The sequence below is a fragment of the Pongo pygmaeus genome, chromosome 23 (assembly GCF_028885625.2).
Source record: "Pongo pygmaeus isolate AG05252 chromosome 23, NHGRI_mPonPyg2-v2.0_pri, whole genome shotgun sequence".
Classification (NCBI taxonomy): Eukaryota; Metazoa; Chordata; class Mammalia; order Primates; family Hominidae; genus Pongo; species Pongo pygmaeus.
Window position 1 is genome coordinate 34,070,865 of NC_085931.1, and position 21,593 is coordinate 34,092,457.

Below are 21,593 nucleotides of genomic sequence, written 5' to 3' on the forward strand. Positions count from 1 at the left end.
TATAGCCGTAAAATAGCTGTAAATGTATCTCTACACAGTGCTTTTTGCTGGGCGTGGTGGCTCATGTCTGTAATCTCAATCCTGATGCTTTGGGATGCCCTGGTAGGAGGGTTGCTTGAGGCCAGGAGTTCAAGACCAGCCTAGGCAACACAAGGAGATCCTCATCTCTACAAAAACAAAAACAAAAACCCCCAAAATGCTTTAGTTGCAGCATATAAGTTCAGCATTTTAACTTTTTTACATATCAAGGCACTTCTTTCGCCTATGGTTACTTCTATGGCCTGTGTGGTATTTCAGAATATTCTGTTGTGTTAGTCCATTTTATGCTGGAAAAGACAAAAGTCTCACCTAGGAACTGCAGAGACAAACACACCCCTGCAGACACATGGGGTTTACCCCACTGAGTTCTGTATCAAACTTCTGACCTACAGATCTGTAAGAAAATACGTTTCTGTTGTTTTAGGGCACCCTATAGTTACAGAAGCAATAGGAAATGAATACCACAATTTTTGTCAAACAGGACCTGTATCGTGATGTGTTGGGTTTTGAAGACCATCCACAGGCTCCATGACAAACCTCAGGACTCACAGAACTCATAAAAGCTGTTCTCCTAGTTGTGGTTTGTTGCTTTATTATAGTGTGATTGTGCATGTTAAACATCAGCAAAAAGAAAGGCACAGATGAGGAGTCCAGGAGAAATCAGGAGCATGCTTCCAAGCGTCCTCTCCAGAGTCGTGTGGACAAACACAATTCCCAGCATCTGTGTGTGACACCATGAGTGTAGTGTTTCCACCAAGGAAGTTAAGAGGCCTTGACGTGCAGGGTTGTCAATAGGGTCAGGCATGTGGACATGCAGGGCGTGCAGTGTGAACACTTGGACCCAGCAGGCACCAAGCCAGCTGCTCCTCTGACCAGCTCCCAGGGATGGCTCTTTATCCACATCCATCCCACCGCCCCCAGCCACGCTCACTTTGCTCCTTGTGAGGCGCATGAGAGGTGGAAAAGCTGTGGCTCTTGCTGAGCCATTCTTGTAATTTTCCCTCAATAAAGGCCATTTCGTGTCAAGACCATGTGACTTTGTGGTGTTTGCATTTGCAGGTGATACCCAGTGAGGAAAATGGCTTCTCTTGATTATCAGCTTTTGGTAGCATGGACCAGCTGAGCCATTCTGGGGGCAGGAGGAACCCCCTTATGTTGGTGGAAGCTTTATTGGTTGAAATTGTCACTGCCAAACTGGTGAGGGGAATATGTTGAATTTCTCAGAAGTCCAGACCCTTTGAAGTACTTGAAAACATGAAACAGAGAAATACAGCATGTTTCTATGGTAAAATTAATTCTGCAGCAAAGTTCATCTCTGTGGGTAGCTTTGGAAACTCAGTGACCACAGTGCTGACTTTTGTTTCAAAGAATTCAGGAAAGGTCTTGCAACAACAGGTCCTGGATCACACAGAATCCATTCTTCATGTCACTTCTGAACATATACAAGAATAAAGGTGCTATCGAACACATGTCATAATTCCAAAACGGCCTGGATTTCTTCTGCACTTGCTAGAATAGCGGTGGAAATATAAGTGGTTTAACTTCCAGTCTGTGTTGTTATTTTAATTTCAAAACTGCAATGATATGAAAGTTGTGTGCACGTGTGTCTAAAAATCACATCCTCATTGTTGCTGTAATGAAAATGAACAACGGTTAAATCTTTGACTATAAATTTATCAAAAGACAAGGGCCTCTTCACTCATTGACATTTTAAAGTAGAATTCCTCCACATGAGGAATGTGATCCTCCTTATTATCTTTGTCGTTCTCTTCAGTCTTGATCAGAGGTGAAGCCCAATGTGGACACTCCCCTCCCATTCCTTCAAGCATGAGGAGCACCTGCGGCCACCGCTGCCCCTTAAACAAAGGAGATATGTATTGTTTTAACAAGACGGTCACTGGGTGGAAATGAGAGAAACACATATAGATAACAGTTTCTCATTCAGTGAGCCGAGGAGTGAGCTGCATTTGAGAAGAGGCGCTCAGCACTTGATCTACCTCAGAAGGAGAATCAAGTCTGAGCCTCTGATGGAAAATGTCCATGCAGGGAGGACCACACCACCTCAGAGCTCCTCGGTGAATGTGGCATTGCAGACCCTCTTCAAGCTGGGGCAGCAAGGGAAGATGAAGGAAGAGAGGCCCAGAATGTCAGAAAGCACAAAAACTTCAGTGATTTTTCACTTCATGGAGATCCAGGGGACTAAGGTGACCTGAACAAGTAAATTTGTACCTCAGTGGACAAAACCTGGTGTTACCCCTGGGGACGCCTCCACCGCTCCTGTTCTCTGTCCTCTGCTTCACCATAGTGGCGTTCCATGGTTTCACCTTGACTTCCTCATGCCTGTCTCACTGCTGCTTTGTCCTGGTCTTTTCCTAATATTTCTGGAATGGACTAAAGCACGTCCCTTTGCACCATGCAAAGCAGACACCACACTCATCTCTCAGGGTCCAGGGCCCAGGCTGTGCTGATCCTCCCATCCATGGTACTGGGGTCTCAGGGGAAACATCCTGTGTGGCAGGAGAGGCAGCAACATGTGTGGCCTAAGAGGAAAATCATCCAGGATGGAGCCCAGAAATGTGAGCCATTTTCCCATTTACAATATCCAACCATCAGCTGCCTCCTTCTCTGGCCCCTGTGGAAGGAGCTGTTCAGGTCTTCGCTTCCAGAGCCCTCTGCATTCCCCGCTCCCTGCAGCCTCCTCACATTGGATGGTCATCAGATTTCCCACAGGGGCTTCTCTTGGAAATCCAGAAAAACCTCATGAGTAAAGGATTTTTATTCCTATCAGTAACATGGGGCAGAGCCAGAGTCTTGACTCACAGCTTCTGTGGCCTGACAGCGGCCTGGCTCTCAGCTGACTCCACTCACACAATTCTCACTGAGAGACGGCAGGGTGGCCAGCAAGCAGCAGAGGGCACTGCGGGTCTGTCTCAGGATCTGCACGGGAGCACCCGCAGCTGTGCCACCCCCCAATCTCCCCAGGGCTAGGGCAGCAAAGCCTGTGTTTGCTGCTGAGGACTCAGCAGCTGTGTTCTCCGGAGCTGGGCAGAGTCTCCTCCTCACAGGTCTGTGGAAGGTCCCAGCAGCTGCTTCCTCCTTGGTCCCTCCCATGGGGCAAACTCACCTCTCAGACCCTCTGTCTAAAGAACCAAGCTCAGACCTCAACTGATCCTCAGGGTGGGTCAGAGATCACCAGTGGATCAGACAAATGTACATGAACAGCCCCTCCCCACCAGGCAAGCGGAGAAGATAACAAAGGCCTGTGCAGCCCAGCACAGCACTCAGATTTCAGGAGGGCCATGTCCACCTGGGCCTGGATCCCCTCCTTCTCATGTTCCCCTCTCACTGCGCAGGTAGGAACAGTCTTTTGATGTCCGGGCTCAGGTCCTGAGCCTGTGTCATCCTGCTCTGGCTCATAGCCCCAAACACCTTAACCCTGGTCACTGTCCCAGCACCTGTGACTATCCGTCTGCAGGTTCCCTTTCCCAGCCTGTGCTGACTCAGCTGCCCTCCCTCTCTGCATCCCCGGGAGCATCTGCCAGACTCACCTGCACCCTGAGCACTGGCTTCAGTGCTTCTGTGTTGACTTCTCAATACTCTGGTCCCAGCAAAAGCCAGGGATCCCTCCCCAGTTTCTCCTGAGAATACTACTCAGACTCAAATAAGCACCAGGGCTCTGGAGTCCCCAGCTGCTGCTCTGGATCTAAAGATGCCTCGGCCAATGCAGGGATTCTGCACATCTCTGGGCTGCAGCCTGAAGATGAGGATAGGAAGGGAGCAAAAACCTCCCTTCTGTTCTCGGGGCTTGTACAGTCATCTTGGCTGGTGACTTTTACCAAGTCTAGCTCAGGGGTGCCTTCCGTTGTCAGTTCTTCAAACAACACCTGATTTTCCTCGGACAACTAGATCTGACAGTATCATATACTTATACTCAGTTTAACTTTTAGCTGTATCCATTGTTCATATTGCCTCACCCTAATTATGTTTCTTCAAGGAGAAATTTGTTGTTTAAGATAAATATATCTCAATGGAGACTTTGGTGAAGGTTGAAAGATGTTGATTTGGGTCAAGCTAAGCTTAGTTTGAAAAGTGTAAAAAAAATCAAGGTAAAACTTAAGTCCTGAAAGAATCCTTTTCTGGATCCAAATGGCCTGCTTGTATCTGAGGAAGTGGAGGTGAAGGACGCTGGTTGAAAGTTAGAGGAACCAGAGAAGGTGAGCCAAGGAGCACAGCTGCAGTTGCGAAGAGGCACAGACCGGTGCAGGACACACTGCTCTGGGGCTGATGGGCAGAGTGTGGGTGCAGCAGGCCTGGGGCTGGGCATTGCCGGGCTAAAGCTGTGCTGTCTGTCACCTATAACATGGACCTGGGGTGACATGGATCTGACAGGGCTCTCACCCAAGCAAGCTCTCTGTCATCTCCACCTGGGTGATGTGTTTCTTATTGTCATCTCAGAGGTAACAGATAGCTCAGTCTTTATCTTATTTCTATCAAGGCTGTTAACTGATTGGGTAAAGGACATGACTCACATTATAAATGATGAACTTGGCCAGGTGCAGTGCCTCACACCCGTAATTCCAGCAATTTGGGAGGCTGAGGTGGGTGGGTCACTTGAGCTCAGGAATTTGAGACCAACATGAATTTGACGGCAACATGGCAAAATCCAGTCTCTACAAAAAATAAAATAAAATAATTAGCCACATGTGGTGCTGTACACCTGTAGTCCCAGCTATTCAGGAGGCGGAGTGGGTGGATTGTTGGAGCCTAGGAGGCTGAGGCTGCAGTGAGCCATGATTGCACCACCACACTCCAGCCTTAGTAACAGAGCAAGACCCTGTCTTAAAACAAAAACAAAAACAAAAACAAAAAAACAAGCAAAAAACAGATGAACGCTAATCAAAGTCTACTGCTTTAAATGTGAATCCCATCTTAAAAAATACTTTCACAGACACATCTAGAATTCTGTTTGAGCACATGACTAGGTTCTGGGGCCTACCTAATTTGACACACAAAGTTAATTATCATATGGAAAGATTTGAGGCAGCTCTGCCTTCTCTTTGGGTCCTCAGGAGGAGGGTTATGGGTGTCCCCATCCTGCCTGGGTCCCCTCTTCCTCACTGTCCTCACACATGACCCAAGCACAGGCCCCTGAGGCCCCTGCAGGCCTCCCTCCCAGCTCTGCCACCCCAGGGTGGACCCTGCCCTGTGCTCACGGATCTCTGCATCTCTCCGTGCTAGTCCAGCCTCCTGCAGGGCTCAGTCCCCAGGACAGAAACCACCATCTCCTGCCCTGGAAGACACAACACTGGACACAACAGTGTGATTTTGTCACATCAGCACCGGGGCTGTCTCATTAGAAACCCAGATCCGTTAAAACCACCACACGCCTCAGACCCAGGTTCTCTCTTTTGTTCCATATCACCCTTCCTCAGCAGCTCCTGGCTCCCACTTGGGGAGAAGCTGAACATCACTGTCCAGCACAGCACACAGGCCGCCCTCCTCCAGTGCCCAGGCCTGGGGAATGAAGTTCCGCCTCCTAGAGCACCTACAGCCACTCTCCTCCCCAAGCAGTGCTGACTATAGAGGCTTCTGTTTTTCCCAGAGTTTCCTCATTTGACCAAGTGAGTTGGAAGCTGGCCTCCATACAGTCTTCCCACACACACAGAGTGCAGGGGCACCCAGGGCTTTGTCCTCAGTTATATTTAGAATTTGGGGTTCCTATAATCAGTGACTCTCCTTTTGCAGTTTCTCCCTCATTTACCAACCTCTCTGCCAGCCACAAATTTTTACCTCAAGTGAGTTAAGCTCCGGACAAAATGAGCAGGGCCCCAGCCCTCTCCTATCTCCATCATTAATACTTTTAGGTTCCTGTTTCCAGGCTGGGCAGTTAGAAGTAGGCTCGGCAGTCCCACCGGCTGCCTCGGGGTCTCGGGAGAGGGGCTGGGGGGTCTCACATGTTGCCCTTCCTGCGGCTCAGCAGCACATAGACGAGTGCAACCGCCGCCACCACCGCGAGGCCCCCAAAGATGATGCCCAACAGCACCGCGTAGCTGCGTCCTGGTGAGGGAGCGAGTGTCAGTGAGGGGGCCCTCTGGGGTGGTGAGTGGGGACAGGTGCAGGCAGGTGTATGAGCAGGGTGTCCTCACCTGGCTGGCACTTCGGGGTGGGTGAGGACCAGGTGCCGTCAGCCTGGCAGGTGCTGGTCTCTGCCCCGGCCAGGCTGTAGCCATTGTCACAGTGGAAATAGATGGTGGAACCCGCCAGGTACCTGTTGCCCTCCTTTTGTCCGTTGGGAGGTGGGGCCAGCCAGCCACAGGACACCACTGGGATGGGGGCAGAGTGCAGACAACAGGCCTGAGCTGCCATGCATGCACACATCTGGCCACCCCAGGAGGTCCTGTCCCAGGACAAGGTGCCCATCTCCCCCTGCCCGCCCCTACCTGCCCGCCCTCACCTGGCTGCAGGCTCCACATGCGTCGCTGGTGCAGCTGGTGGGCCACCCGAGTGGCATTGCCCGTGCTCAGGCTCCCGGTGGCTGCCACATCAAAGTTGCAGAAATGATCGTCCCCACATAGTTTGGCTGCCTCTTGTGCCTGGCTGGGGTTGAGGATGGTCTCACCAGGGAAGAGGGGTTCGAAGGTGGGGTCATGCTTGGGTTGGTACAGGAAGTTGTGGACCAGGAACCAGGAGTCGTAGGTGAGCAGGGAGGATGCATTGTGCACGGCCCCTGGAAGATACATGACCGGGGCCTGGCTGGGCATGGCTCCCCTTCGTCCCCAAGCCCTGCTCATGCCGTGTTTCCCCCAGTCCCCCACCTCATCTGCCCCATATACTCCACAGTCACTCACAGTCGGCCCCAAACAGGAACAGCTCCTGGGGACTGGTGCCCAGGGGCAGGGTGCCCAGGCGCAGGGTGAAGTCGTCAGTGGGGTCGTTGTTCAGTGTCCCGAGGAGGCTGTGGGTGTGGGTGAGGAAATTCTCAGGCAGCAGGACGGACACACTCAGGAACGGGCCCTGCACGCTGACATCCAGGCCAGCCCCTGATACCAGCATGATGGAGACCCTGTCCCCGGCAGCCACCGACAGGAACATTCCTGGGCACAAGGGGGACGGGTCAGGGTCACCCGCTGTGGGCATCGTGTCCCCTCCTGCAGGCCCAGGACAGGGTGGTCAGCACCCAGGGGCTGTGGGTGAGGGCACCTGCAGGGGAAGGGAGGGCGTTCCCAGGGCCAATTCTGCTGACCATGACCCTCTGCCACCCCTGCCATGCTTGCGGTGGAACCCCCAGCGGCACCTGAGGTGCAGCCCCTGCAGTGAACCCCCCATGTTGAGATGCACCTGTGGGTCCCTCTGGCCTTGGCTGCAGCAGCCACACCTGCCTGGACACATCCCGAGGGTCCCTGAACACAGTACTGACAGGCCCCTCCCAGGTCCCCACCCATCCCAACCAGGAACCATTTCATTCACTCAGTTCCCTGAGGCAAGGGGTTCGGATGCAGGAGCTACCACTTGCCAGGGGCATCCTTAACCATGCAGGGCTGGCGACCTTGCAGTGGCTTTTGAGGACTGAGGGAGTGACAGGAGCACAGGAGTGGTTCTGTGCAGGCCAGCGGTGAACGTTACCAGGGTGAGTTCCCTCCAGATGGCTCCCGGGATCCTCCGTAGGGAGGACATGTCCCACCGTCCCGGCCTCTTGGCTTTTGACCAGGTTGGTATGATGTGGGCACCTCGGTGGGTGTGAAGGCCTGAGATCGGACCTCTGGCTGGGCCTCAGCAATTTCTGGCCTAGGACAGCTGTTTGCAGGGGATGGATTCACCCACCCAGCTGTGCTGTGCCATGCCGGAGCCCTCTGAGCCCAGAGTGGCCTCTGTCTTTGCATCTGAGTCCCAGACACCACCAGGGACTAGCCAGGGCTGGGAGAGGCATGAAGGCCCAGGGCTTCCCCTCAGCCTTCCCGCAGAAATGGGGAGGAGGTGAGGGCAGCCCGCAGCCTTAAGTGGCTGTACTACTCACCCTTCAGGTCCATCCAGCTCTGCTCAGCGAAGCTCAGCACCTCCTGGTTCAGCAGCACCTCCAGACCTCTGGTCCTGTTGGCCAGCCTGACCTCCACCACATCTGAGTTGCCCTCCTGCACAGCCACTGCGGTCAGCCCAGTGCCGCGGGTCTCTGTGCCTATGGTGGGAGCGGAACAGGAGCCACTTGCTCCAGCCTCCCACCTTGGATCTACCCCATGCCACCCAGAGCGGCCTGTAGCCCTGGCCTCACCATTGGACATCGTCCTGGGCTTGGCCCATGCCTGCACCCTCAGGTCGGTCAGTGCTGCCTCCAGCAGCACGTACTCTCTGCGCCCATTGAATGTGAAGTTGATGCCGTCGAAGGTCACAAAGTGTGGGTCTCCAAAGGCGGAGGCTGGGGTGAGAGTGGAGGGTCACGTGGGGTACACCCCAGCCCAGCTCAATCTTTCCCAGGGTCTGGGGCACAGGATGGCACCCACCCAGTCGCGGGGGCCAGTAGTTGAGGCAGTCACTGGAGGGCCGCCGTTGCCATGTAGCAGGGCAGTCGGGTGCCCAGAGGCAGCAGTAATAGAAGCTGAGGACATCGTAGAGCCAGTGGGACAGGCCGGGCACTCGGGGTGGCGTGCGGAACGGGGGTGCGCCCCAGTCATGGCCACGGTCGGGAGTGCTGCCGCTGCTGAAGTCAGCCGTCAGGAGCTGTGTCCCGTCCGCTGTGTAGCAGCACTGCTGACCTGAGCCATACCGGGGGCTGCGGGAGCCAGTGGGTCAGGGCCAGGCCACTGTTGGGAGCCCACCCCCGCCCCCAATCCCCACCCCGGCCCCGGCCTGGGGGCTCACCTGGCCTGCACAGAGCGCACACAGTGCACGGCCCCGGGGTGGTAGGTGCACACGCTGCCCTGCTCCATGTCACAGCCGTAGTCCATCTGCAGAGCAGCAGGTGGCCGTCACCCAGTGGCCTCGGGTTCTGTCATCCCCTCCCTGAGGCCAACCCCGCAGGGGCCCTGAGACCCCAGCCCCACCCTCCAGGACACCTCTGTCTGCCTCCCCTGGTGCTGTCCTCAGTAGGGAGGCTACCCCCTCATCCCCTCTCCTGGGCCCTGATGGGAAGCTCACGGAGAAGCGGCCGGAGTCAGCCCGGGCCTGGGTCAGGGTGCAGGGGCAGTCCGGCAGCTCCTCCAGGAAGTTGGGCAGCTGCTCCTCCAGCTCCTCCCAGGCCTGGCACTGAGTTGGTGCCCAGGCCACAGGGCCCCTCGGAAGTCATCGCTCAGGTTCCAGGCCAGCGCGTGGTCATTGGTCCAGAGCGCCTGCATGTCCCTGTGGAGGCAATGATGCTGGAGCTGGGCCAGGCCACACCAGCCCATGGTCGACCCACTCTTCCCACCCCCGGCCTAGGCTGCCCAGGCAAGCACGATGGGCCACAGGTGGCCCGGCCCTCCACCCATCACCTGCGCCTCCACGCCTTCTTGCTTCTGTCCCACGTAATTTTTTTTTTTTTTTTGAGACAGAGTCTTGCTCTGTCAGCCAGGCTGGAGTGCAGAGGCATGATCTCAGCTCACTGCAACCTCTGCCTCTCAGGTTCAAGCAATTCTCCTGCCTCAGCCTCCCGAATAGCTGGGATTACAGGGGTGTGCCACCAGGTCCGGCTAATTTTTGTATTTTTAGTAGAGACGGGGTTTCACCATGTTGGCCAGGCTGGTCTGGAACTCCTGACCTCAGATAATCCACCCGCCTCGGCCTCCCAAAGTGCTGGGATTACAGGCGTGAGCCACCGTAACCAGCCTGCCCCGCGTAATTTTTGCTGTGGATGATCTGAAGTGCACCCACTCGCCATCTCTGGTAGCTGGAAAGAGCAGGTTTTGGGGTGAAGGTGAAAGAGCCGCAGTTAGGGATGTGTGTGGCCAAGGGGTACAGGTGCGACCACTTTGCAGTCCACTCCTGTGAGTAGGGCATTCCTGAGGGAGAGGAGGCCTGGTTAGCCCTGGGGCTTCTTCAAGGCCTGGCCCCAGGCCTTGGCACCTACAGCAGCCTGACACATGTGTGGATGGACCACCAGGCGGTCCCCTTAGGAGGGTATGTTCTAGCAGGGACCCTGGCTTGGGTGACCACCACCTCCTGCCACACTCCAGGATCCCTGTCCCTGCTGGAAGCCGGGCCCAGGGCCATGCCAGCCGTGCAGGGGTTCCTCATGAGCCTCCTCCCCGGGAGCCAGGCCCCATGCAGCTGCCCCCTCCCACCTGCCTGACCCCCCTGGCCTGCCCTTCCCTCCATCCGAATCCCCAATCTCCGCCTGGAATTCCCTTCCCTCCTCAGCCCCACCTGGAAGCTCCCCTCCTGCCCCCCCACAGCTGGGACTCCCTTTCTCCCACCTCTGGCGGCCCAAAGCTCTGGATGCCACCCCAGCCCTCAGCTGGCCCCACCTGTCTCCTCGTAGCCCCACAGCTCGATGGTGACGGTCTGCGTGGGCAGCGACTTGACATGCCAGGTCAGGCTGAGGTTGCCCGAGGTGTTGGCAGTGCCGTAGTATTGCCAACGCGTCTCGTTCACCAACTCGCTCTTCTCCTTCATCGACACTTTGTTGGGGTGCACTGGGCAGGGGAGGTGAGGGGTGAGTGAGCGCCTGGGCCCAGGGGGTGCAGGGAGGAGGCCCTGAGGCTTCAAGGGCTGTGGGAGCCTCCAGGGCCAATGCATGGCAGCAGCTGGGTGATGGTCTCTCCGGCCCTCACAGCAGAAAAGGACACTGAGGCCAGAGGGGCAGAGGCCTGCCCTCCCTCCACTGCCCACGCCTCTAGCCTCCACCTGGCTTCTCCCCTGCCCTGGCGTGGCGGAGCTCAGTGGATAGGCACTGGCCCACCTCTCTAGGGACCCCTGCAGCTCCCACTCATTCTAGGCTGGTATCGCTGTCTGGATGCCAGGGAGTGGAGAGGAGCTGAAGGAACTCTCGCAGGCGGGCAGGCCTCCCAAGGGACTGGTTCAGCCAGAGTGGCAGGGCACGGACGGGCCAAGTCTCCGTGTCCATAGATTAGTGCCTGGAAAGTCCCGGTGGGGGCAGGCTGTGGGCAGGGAGGAGGGCTGAGGGCTCACCAGCCAGCCAGGTGCCCGCTCGAGGGAAGGAGTGGCCGTTGTCCAGTGAGATGGTGAAGGGGATGCGGCCGCTCTCATAGAGCAGAGGTGACACACAGTGCACTTGCCCGGAGGAGTCCACATGGCCGAGGGTCTGGATGCTGTCCTTAAACCTGTGGGCGCGATGGTGGTAGGAGGGGCTGGGTTATTGCAGGCTGAGCCTCTCGACGGTCTGGGCCCCCAACCTCCCTGGGGAACCCATCCAGCCAGCTGTCCCTGTGCCCTCCTGCCTGTCCTGGGTCCGAGGGGCTCTACTCAGCCAGTCAGTGGGTCTGAGCCCTCAGCATGCGCAGGGATGGGGGCGTGGGGCCCCAGTGCCCGGCCTCCTGGGCCTCCCGGGCCTCCCAGCCTGCAGATAACACTGGCGTCTGTGGGGCTGGACATCTTGAAGTGCCGCACCACAAAGTCCTTGCCGCCCATCATGGAGCCTGAGTAGGGCAAGATCTCCAGGCAGAAGTCCCGGAAATCCAAGCAGCAGGTGCCAAGGCCGGAGCACGTCGGGTGGCAGGAACACGGCCGGTCCAGGGTGCCACAGCGCATGGAGCAGCTCTCTTGGGCATCTGGAGGAGAGGATGCTGAGGGCCTGGCCCGGCGGGTGCTGGACTGGCTGCCCCACGTTCAGGGCCTGTCTCTGTTTCTCCCACAGCCCATTACACAGCAGCATCCCCAGGAGAACGCTGGCCAGGAACTGCACAGGCCACCGCGTGGACACGGTAGAAAGCCACAGGGCCCGTGGGGATGGAATGAATCTTAGCACAGACCATCTGGCCGTTGCCCTGACTGACGGGCTAGAATGCAGCGAGAAGAGGCAAAAGGCTGCATCCGCTCAGCCCTGCAGGGTCAGGAGAAGCCCCTGGGCACGACTGCCCTTCAGCCACCAAGTCCTCTATCCCACAGGCGGGGGTCCTCAGAGGGCCATGGTAGCTGGAGCCCTCGACCTCTCTTGGCTCCCCAGGGTGTCTGTGAACAGCACGCCTTCTGGGGGCCCTGAAGCCTGCAGAAGAACCCCTCTTGCTTGCCTGGACTGGGGTGGGTGATATGGCTGCCAAGAGTCTCATTCGAGGCCTGGTAGGGAATGGTGCAGGGTCTGAACTTGACCCTTCTCACTCTCCCAGGGGCTGCAATTGAGACCCCAAAGACAGCTCCGCCCTCAGGGCAGAAGGCCAGGGCTGCTCCCCTCCTTTCTGGGGAGAGGAGGGACATTTCAAGCAGGGGTCCCAGCAGTGGGGAAAGGGAAGTGGGATGCACACCACGAGGGGCTGTGGGTGCTGGGCCCAGAGCTTCTCCTATGGGCCATAAGACCGGCGGCAAGGCCATATTTCCAGGGACTGGCATGAAGGAAGGGTTGCAGGGAGGGACTGGGGCGGGTGCGTGCACCCAGGCCGGAATTGCACTTCCCTGGCCCTTCCCCATCCCCCATCAAAAGAGGCCAGTCGAGGGCCAGGCCTGGGCCTGAGCCACCCCGCTGGCCCCACTTCACCAAGTGCAGTGCCTGCCCCTTAAGAGCAACAATAAATATGTATTGGCCAAGGATGTGGTGGCGCACAGGGGTCGGGGGAGGAGGCCGAGAGATGCTTGCAAGTGAGATAAGTTGCAGGAGGGCGGATGGGAAATGGGGTGCGGGGTCGGGGGCGGCCTGGGGCCAGTGTCCTGGTTCTGGAGTTCGGGGCTTTCCCTAGACTTTCCTGGATTCAGCCCCATCCTGATGAAGACCCACAATCCTGGCTTCCCGTCCGGGATCCCGCCCTGTCAGGGCTGGGGACACAGGCTGAGGCCTCTGCTGGTCTCCCCCGCCTCCCTCCTAGCTATCAGCGGGTTTAGGGTGGGCCCGGCTCAGACTTCCCATCCCCATGGGCTGCCCCTCCACATGGACCCTCAGAATTTCTTCCCGTCACCCCTAGCACAGCCACAGATGGCCTGACAGATGGACAGAGGCTGAGCCCAGAGGGACATCGGCCCAGGCCTGGCTGCAGACAGATGCACAGACAGATGGGGGCACAGAAGGGCAGGGAGGCATACCTGCTGTGGGTCCGGGGCCCGGGCCGGGGGCTGTCACCAGCAGCAGCAGGGCCCAGGGCAGGAGGGCTGACTTCATGGTGCAGCCTGTGTCTGCAGCCAGCAGTGCAGTGGCTCTGAGGCAAAGCGGCCAGACAAGCTCACTCCCTGCTGGCCTGGCCCCGCCTGCTCTGCACTCTGCGGCACCGCCCCGCCCCGCTCCTCCCCGCCCCTCCCCACCCGGTCCCCTCTCAAAGTCCACAGGTGCCTGCGTGGACCAGCAAGGCCCAAGTTGCCCCGTTAGCACATTCCTGGCCTGCAGGCCTGGGTCGGCCCTGGGACCCTGTGGGAGGGTGAGGAGGCCGGAGCCTCCAGCTGCAGGACCTTTGGCAGGCGATGAGCCGGATGTCCAGAGGCCGAAGCTCAGACCCCGGGTCCCAGCCCCGCCTTGTATGCAGGGCGTGCCGGGCGGGGCTGAAGCAGAGGATGGGATGCGCAGGGTGAATAAGGCAGGGCTGTTTTAGCTCCAGGCAGGATTCCAGCCTCTGTGGCCCTGACATTGACCTCCATCTCTAGCCCTCATCTTCCTGCAGGAAGGAGGTGCGCCCAACTCATCCTCGGGGGGAGGTGGGAGCTGTTTGGGTCAGACACAGGCTGAGCCCTGGGGCCGAGGCAGCTCTGCAGGAGTCCCCTCTGGAGGGAGGAAGAAGGAAGGGGAGAGAAGGTACCCAAGCCCAGCGGGGGGCCCGGAAGGGAGACAGGGCCCATCCCTGGGCTCCAGAGATGCCACCACCCTGGGGAGCCTTGGCTCTCCCAGCCACACCTAATCCTGCCACTCAGAGTTTGCATAATTTAATCAGTGTTCATCTCCCTTCTTGAGCAGATGAGGAAACTGAAGCTCAGATTCAGACAGACGAGGCCGAGCCAGGCCCTTGGTGGCTTCTGGGAGCCCCTGCAGCCAGGGCAGGTGGTAAGGGCTGAAGCCTGGGACTGGTCACTTGGGCCCTGCCACCTGGGCTGGACGTCCAGACAGGCGGGTGGTCCTCTCCCAGCTGCAGCTTCTCTAGGTGTCCAAAAGGGACTCTTGCCACACTTGCAGGGAGTCAGAGCTGGCCCCAGGGCATGAGCTTAGGCCATCTGGTCTGTGATCTGCCCCAGCGCTTGCTGTCAGGCCAGCCCATTGTTCCCCGGCCTGTTCTGTCTCTTGCCTGGGTGGTGCCTGCTGGGAACCACAGGGTGTTGGCAGCCACCTGTGGCTCCAGAGAGGTGGCCCCTACTGAAAGTGTTAGAGGCGTGTGCTGGGGGACTTGGCTCCTGAGTCCCCACACAGAGCTGCTCCAGGGAAGCCACACCCGCATTTGATGTCTTCCCACCTCCCAAAGACATTTGGTGAGAGGCCCCCAAGATCTTCAGCTTCTCAGGGACTGTTTCCAGAGGGGAGAAAGTCCCTTAACCCACAATGGCACTCAGGGCACCTCTGCAGGTGAGTGTCCTGTAAGTGGACGCTCAGGTGCTGAGCCAGGGAGAGCCTGTCTCCTGGCCCCAGGCTGGCGAGGACACTCATCCCAGGCCCAGGGCTGAGGTTGCTCCCTACAGCACTGTATGCAGGGGAGGGTCCGAGGTGTCCGTCCTCCTGTAGGTGAGGCTCCAGGGAGGGGTGCTGGGGGATTGGCTGAGACAGTTCCCGGCAACTGGAGGAGGGAAGAGCTGCTGCTTCCTGTTTCTGGCCTGGGCACTGTTGCTGCATGTGTCTGGAGACGATGGAAGTGCGGTAGGGGATAGGTGTGCAGTCTGGGGAGCTCCATACCCCAGGCCCTGCAGGGAGGGGGCGTCAGCTGAGTAACTCGGGCTGGCTTATCTCAGCCCCCCGAAAGGCGGGTTCAGCCAGACCCATCTGGGGCCGCCAATTCTCTGGTTCCAAAAGGGCGGTGCCCAGCCCTTTACACCTTTCTTCCTGGGTGGTGGGCATGTCCAGCCCATGAGGGGCACAGGGCAGTGAGGAGGGTCCCCATCTCCATCCTGGACAGTGAGCCTGCTCCATGGGAGGTCCCAGGGCCAGGAGGGCCCCTGCGGTGCTGGGAGGGGAAGAGAGTTGTGAAGGGTGCCAGCTCTCGGGGCTTAATGCTCTGTGGGACCTGCCTTAAAATCCTTAATCATTTTTGGTCAGACACGGTGGCTCAGGCCTCTAATCCCAGCACTTTGGGAGGCCAAGGTGGGTGGATCACTTGAGGTCAGGAGTTCGAGACCAGCCTGGGCAACATGGTGAAACTCCATCTATACTAAAAATACAAAACTTAGCCGGGCGTGTTGGCGTGTGCCTGTAGTCTCAGCTACTCGGGAGGCTGAGGCAGGAGAATTGCTTGAATCCAGAAGGCGGAGGTTGCAGTGAGCTGAGATCGTGCCACTGCAGATTGTGCCACTGCACTCCAGCCTGGGAAACAGAGTGAGACTCCACAACAACAACAACAACAAAAAAAATTCCTTAATCCTTTTTGAACAAGGAGCTCCATATTTGCGTCTTGTACTGAGCCCCACAGCTATTCTGTGACTGGCCCCATTAGGGCGACTGTGATGGGAGTAAGTACCCTCCCTGCTGGCCCCATCCCCCCTTTCTCTCCCTGACAGCCCCCTCCTCCCAGTCTCTCAGCAGCCCCAGCCCTGCCTGCCCTTCCACCGTACAGCCTCCCACCCACTGGCACCCAGGTGAGTTCTGGGGATGCACCTAACGCCCCTTTGAAGTCTGGCTCCAGCTGCACTAGAGGCGTCTGCCCAGCCCAGCCCCGAGTCGGCTCTCTCCTTACAACACTGGGCACCCCCAGCCGCTGCTTTGGTTGCCTGGCTGGTCCCTGAGATGCTGGAGAAGGAGGGGGTCTGGGCCCTGCCCTATGGACTACGGCAGTAAAGGCCCAGAATCCCTGGGGACAGCAACCCTCTGCCTGAGACTCTGCCAGATTGCCCCCTAGAGGTGAGCAAAGAGGCAAAGACAACTGTTCCATCTTTATTAGAAAAGCAACCAAAAAAAGGGTGAGGGGCGAGCCTGGCCCTAAAGGACCCCTCCACTGTGACAGAGGCAGAGCCGGCTCATCCCGGCGTCGAGGGGTGGACATGGCCAGCTGGGTGTGGGCAGATTTACAAAGTCAACATTTCATAGAAAAGGATGCCGCCTGGCGTGCAGATGGCGACCAATCCACCTTCACATGGCTAAGGCGGGCCCCTCCGCCTCTGGGCTCCCATGCGGTGTGGACAGCCTGACCTGGGTACAGGGAGGATGCCATAAGGAGGTGGGCTGGGCAGGCCTGGGGGCTGTGTGGGGAGTGGCATCCATGTGGGCCTCTGGTCCTGCCCAGGGTCCAGGCATAGGGGGCATTCCAGGCCTGGCTGGTCCCCTGGGGCGTGGCGGTGCGGCTGCAGTGGCCCCTCAAATGTCCATGTAGTCATCGTCCTCGTCTGTCTCGCTCTCCAGCGAGGACTCCTGGCTGGATGTCTCCAGGACCTCCAGGGCCGACTGGCATAGGCTCTCCTTCCTCACATTGGCAGCAGACTGGGCAGAGAGGATGGCTGACTGCAGAGATGGCCGGGCGGGGCACTGGTCAGGGATGGCTGGGCTCTGCCCCAAGCCCCTCTGCCACCTTCACCCCTGCCCCAGGCTCCCCTCCCACCCTCACCCCTGCCCCAGGCCCCTATGCCATCCTCACCCACACCCCAGGCCCTCCTGCCACCCCCGCCCCTGCCCTAGGCCCCCTTTGTAACCTATGCCTCCCACCCACATACGTGGCTCCAGCCCAGCCCCTGAGGTCACCTTCAGCTTCTGCTTGGTCTCCTCCGAGATGCTGCCTTTGGGGGAGAGCAGGGTTGGGGTGGGTGGCGTGACGGTGATCTCAGGGGGGAACTTGGTGGCGGCGGAGGGGATGACTAGCTTTGGCATGTTGGGCAGGGGGCGAGACTTAGCCCGGCTGGCCTCAGCCTTGCCTGGGTGACCCTCTGGTGGCTGGGCACTCCCACTGCTGGGGGCCTTGGAGCTGGCGGCTGTTGGGGGAGAGCTCAGGGGCTGAGTCTCACTCGCAGCCTCCTGAGCCTCCCCATCCCTTCTCAGCTCAGGCCTCAGTTTCCCCTCTGGAAGACAAAGGTACCAAGAGCACCTCCTGCCTGCCCATCACACAGTGAGCACTTTATCTCGCCCCCCCGGTCCTGGGCCTTTATGCTGTGTAGTCTGTGCTGGCTGGCAGGCTCCAAGGCTTCTACCCTGGGCAAATACTTGGCTCAGGCCTGCAGGGACCCAACTCTGGCTCTGAGCTGTGGGGTGCTGGGACTGTGAACCTCACCCAGTAACACCATGAACTCAAAGCCCAGGACCTGAGACTCCCTGAGCCTTGCTGGGTTCTGCAAGACCTCCAGACATTATGCTTGCATGAACTGTCGTATTTCCACAACCATCCTAGGATGCATGTCCTACTGGTGTCTATGCCCCAGGGAGGACACTGAAGCCCAGAGCTGGTCGCTCAGCCAGGCATGGTCACTGAGCTGGCCCCAGGGCATCCACTTTCGCCTCATCCTCCAGGGGGAGCAAGGGGCTGAGTTTGCCCAGAGCCTGAAGGCTGGGCCAGTTGCAGGCCTCGCAGCCTCTAGGGAGCTGCGTGAGCTGGGAGGACCTGGCTGGCCTGGCTCGTCTCCACATTCCTCTGCAGCCCCATGGCTTTAAAAGGAATGGGGTTTACACAGAGCCCATGCCTGGCCCCCAGGGGCTGGCGCCAGGTCCTGCCATCCCGAGTGGTCTGTGGGAGGCCCAGGCCAGGAGGAGTCCCCAAGGGGCCTGGCTGGTTGGGGCAGCTGGTGGGAACAGGCCGGACTGAGGCCAGGGCTAGAATCTGACATGGCTGTCGATGGGGACGCCTGCTTGGCCCAGCCCAACCCGTCCACCCTTCTGCCTGCTGCTGATGTCCCTCAAGTGTCTGTCACCAGGCCCATGCTCTGCCCTGTCCATGCCTGCTCCTCTTTCCCCACTCTGGGCTCAGCCTGGGTTCTGCAGTGGGCCCAAGCAGGCCGCCTGCCCTCGCTAGTACCCCTCCGTGATGCCAGGGGCGGAATAAGCCTCTGGGGTCCCTCTCTACCCAGCCCCTGACACAATGGGCCACGCGTTAAACTCTTCAGCCTGGGCCTCTCCCTTGGCTCCCCTGTCCGGCCTGCACTACCCCCATTTCCTCCCCATCTCATTCCATGGGGCATCCCCAGGCCCTGCCCTTCAAGGCCAGGCCAGGAAACCCACCCTGGCTGCCAGCTGTGAGGCAGCCTCCTGGGGGCTGGTGCTGGGCTGCTTCCAGCTCGCCTTACCCTGGCTGCAGGTGGGCTCGGCGCCTGTGCCCGGGGCAGCCTCTGCCGGCCAGCAGTGTGGCTCTGCCGGGGAACTTGTGGGGGCCGTCTTCACCTGCGGACTGTGCCGTGGCTCCTGGGGTGGGAAGCCGGTGCCCTCTGCCACTCTCGCCAGCTCTTCTCCCTCTGTGGGGACACAGGCTCACTGCAGGTAATGGACTCATCCACCCCGCAGGCTCCTATGCATCTGTGCCAGGACCTATGGGCCCACGGTGTGCCCCGGGACACTGGGCAGGGGAGTGTGGCCAACGCTGGGGTCCTGGCTGAGGCGGCCCAGGTTGGTGCTGCCAAGAAACCACTCACCACCCAAGAGGACGCTGGTAGGGGCTGGCTCCCCACCCGCAGAGGGCTCCCCCACCTCCCGAGAGGGCTGTACACCTGACCCAGTGGGGCCACACCTGAGTCTTCGAGGCCCAGCCTCTCTAAGATCCCATCACAAGGCAGTGAGAGGGGATGGGGGGGCGGTGTCCACTCTCCCTCCAGCTCACATAAGCAGCATTCAGAAACAAGGTCAGGACCAAAACCCAAACAACCCAACTAAGGCCAAAGTGGAAGCTGGCACTGTGGCTCCTGCCCAGCCAGCTACACCTTCCCTGTCCTGAGGCAGGGGCCAGGAATTGGGCTCAGTTGGGCCAAGGCCGGGATGGGCCTGAGGGGCAAATGCTGTGCCTGTGGCTACCGGCCAGGTGATTACTCAGCATCGGTCCCCGGTTCCCAGGCCTCCAGGCCCTGCCTCCACTCTCCACACGGCCCTCGCTTCCCTTGCTGCTCCCCAGCTTCTCACTCAGGCCTGGACTTTCCCACCACACTGGTCATCAACCACTGCCTTTCCAGCCCCCGCCTCCCCATCCCGCTCCTCTGCCAGGAGGCCCTCCGTCCTCTCCAGCAGCGGGAGCCAGCTCCTCTCCTTGGTCAGCAGGAGTGACAAGGCCTCAGCCAGCCTGGGGCAGGAGCCTCAGACAGAGCAGCCCAATGGGCATGGCCATGGCTGCTGAGGCCTCTGCCTAGCCCAGCAGTCACCTGCTGGCCCCATGCTGGCTGAGGCCTTGTCTCAAGCCCCCATCCCCTTGGGCCACTCCCTCTTATGCTCACTGTCATTCCCAGGTCCAGCCCCTGAAACAATGTCTGACAAGGTTGAGTTCCTCAGAAGCCTCCTCCTGCCATCCTCCCAGCCACTCCCCCACCTCCTGCAGGCAGGTCAGGGCTCACCGGGGCTGGACACACACCCACTGAGCAGGCCTTTTCTCAGTCCTGTTGCCCAGGACCCGGCCGCCCTGTGAGGAGCACTATGTGGGGGCCTGAGGGGAGGGGCCTACCTGGGGGTCCAGTTTGCAGAAAAGGGCTGTCTGGAGCTCCCCACGACTTGAGTTATCTGTGGGAAGCAAGTGGCCAGGCCAAAATCCTGTGCCACTGGGGCAACTCTCCCTGAAGGAAGAGGAAGACCCTCTCATATTATTCTATATTGTTTTATACTCAGTACCTGCTTTAAGAAAAAACAACAAGGAAATAAAACCAAAGACAGGCAGCCCGGCACCAGGCCTGAAACCAGGCCTGGGCCTGCCTGGCCCAAACCCAGTAGTTAAAAATCAACTCATAACTTAGAAACCGATGTTATTCATAGATTCCAGACATTGTATAGAAAAACGTTGTGAAACTCCCTGCCCTGTTCTGTTTCTCTCTGGCCACCGGTGCATGCAGCCCCTGTCACGTACCCCTTGCTTACTCAAATCAATCACGACCCTTTCATGTAAAATCTTTAATGTTGTGAGCCCTTAAAAGAGACAGAAATTGTGCACTCAGGGAGCTCAGATTTTAAGGCAGTAGCTTGCCGATGCTCCCAGCTGAATAAAGCCCTTCCTTTTACAACTTGGTGTCTGAGAGGTTTTGTCTGCGGCTCGTCCTGCTACATCCCTGCTCCTCGGGGCAGACCCATGAGCCAGGTGCCAGGTCTGGGCTGGCCCTGGAAGCTCCTGGGCTTGGCTCTGTCTCCCCCTGGCGTCTAGGGACCTGCACAAGGCCATCATTCCAGCCCCCTTCACCATGCTCAGGGGTGGTGACCTTACTTGAGTCTTGACTTGGGAACCCCTGTTCCACCCTCCCTCCTTGCTCCACTCCCCTCACTCTAGATGGCCTGATTGCCTCAGAGAGAGGGGTCTTCCTCATCTAAGGCCAGGCACTGTTCTAGCTGCTGTTCATGGAACCAGGTCCTGGCCTGTGGCTTGCAGGCACCTGGCAAAGGAGATAAGCACATGCCCAGAGGAGAGAGATGCCTGGACAGGCAGTGCCAGGGCCCCTGTGGGGACATGAGAGCCCTGGCTGACCCCGAGCTCTCTGGGTGCAAATGCTGCACGGGGCCACGGCCTGGTCAGCACAGCCTGGGCAGATGGGTGAGCTCTTCTCTAGGGACCAGGGGCACCTGAGAGCACCCTGCCTGCCTCCTGCAGCCACCCTCCCACTGGAGGCAGGGCTGCCCACCCTGGGAACAGCACCCTCCAGGGACCCCACTGCACCTGCCCTCCTGGCTGTCTCACACGTTGAGTACAGTGTCCTGAGAGAATCCATCCTCAAATCTGTCCTCCCAGGTGGCTCAGCCATTGTTCAGCCCTGGCTCCCAGCCTCCTCCCCAGACCAGCTGTGGCTCCAGGCCTGGACACTCTCCGGTCGGTAAACGCCTCTGCAGGCAGAACCTGCCATCCCCTGCAGCAGCCAGTTGCAGCGTGCCTGGGATGCCTGGACCCTGCTGGGGCCAGCTTGTTCCTGGTGCTTACACCTTTCTAGAGTTTGTGGGATGGGATCTGGGGAGACATGCCTGTTTCAGCTTGGCTGTGCTACCACCCCAGAAAGCTCTGAGGACCCTCAAGGGACGCCCTCTCCAACATGGCCAGCCACACGCCCTCTGCTTGCGGATCTGCGGCAGCCCTGAGGCAGGCAGGTATGGAAGCGGAGCGGGGCTGCTCAGGAAGTGCCGAGTGCAGGGGCCATTAGGAAGAGGCCAGGCCTGCACATTCTCAGCTGAGGGCCGCCCCCTGCCCCTGGTGTCATTCAAGAGTTCCATC

General features: G+C 58.9%; 2 protein-coding genes across 2 annotated transcripts; both read right to left on the bottom strand.

Moving 5' to 3' along the window:
• Nucleotides 1–548: 548 nt before the first annotated feature.
• SUSD2 (sushi domain containing 2) lies at nt 549–13,371 on the bottom strand. The gene is given in 17 exon segments (XM_054469262.2): nt 549–2,579; nt 4,569–4,709; nt 5,994–6,096; nt 6,186–6,362; nt 6,494–6,766; nt 6,888–7,133; nt 8,054–8,212; nt 8,306–8,449; nt 8,535–8,803; nt 8,893–8,978; nt 9,169–9,305; nt 9,308–9,371; nt 9,835–10,007; nt 10,473–10,640; nt 11,137–11,288; nt 11,525–11,735; nt 13,195–13,371. Coding segments are annotated over 17 exon segments (2,679 nt in total). The 5' UTR covers nt 13,271–13,371; the 3' UTR covers nt 549–2,479.
• Nucleotides 13,372–16,155: 2,784 nt separating this feature from the next.
• LOC129023137 (calcineurin-binding protein cabin-1) lies at nt 16,156–21,592 on the bottom strand. The gene is made up of 6 exons (XM_063662933.1): nt 21,427–21,592; nt 19,854–19,909; nt 18,936–19,020; nt 18,499–18,663; nt 16,970–17,196; nt 16,156–16,732 (listed from the first exon to the last, which is right to left on the bottom strand). Exons 1-6 carry the CDS (start codon nt 21,590–21,592, stop codon nt 16,589–16,591), a joined length of 843 nt encoding a protein of 280 aa, XP_063519003.1. The 3' UTR covers nt 16,156–16,588.
• Nucleotide 21,593: the final 1 nt, after the last annotated feature.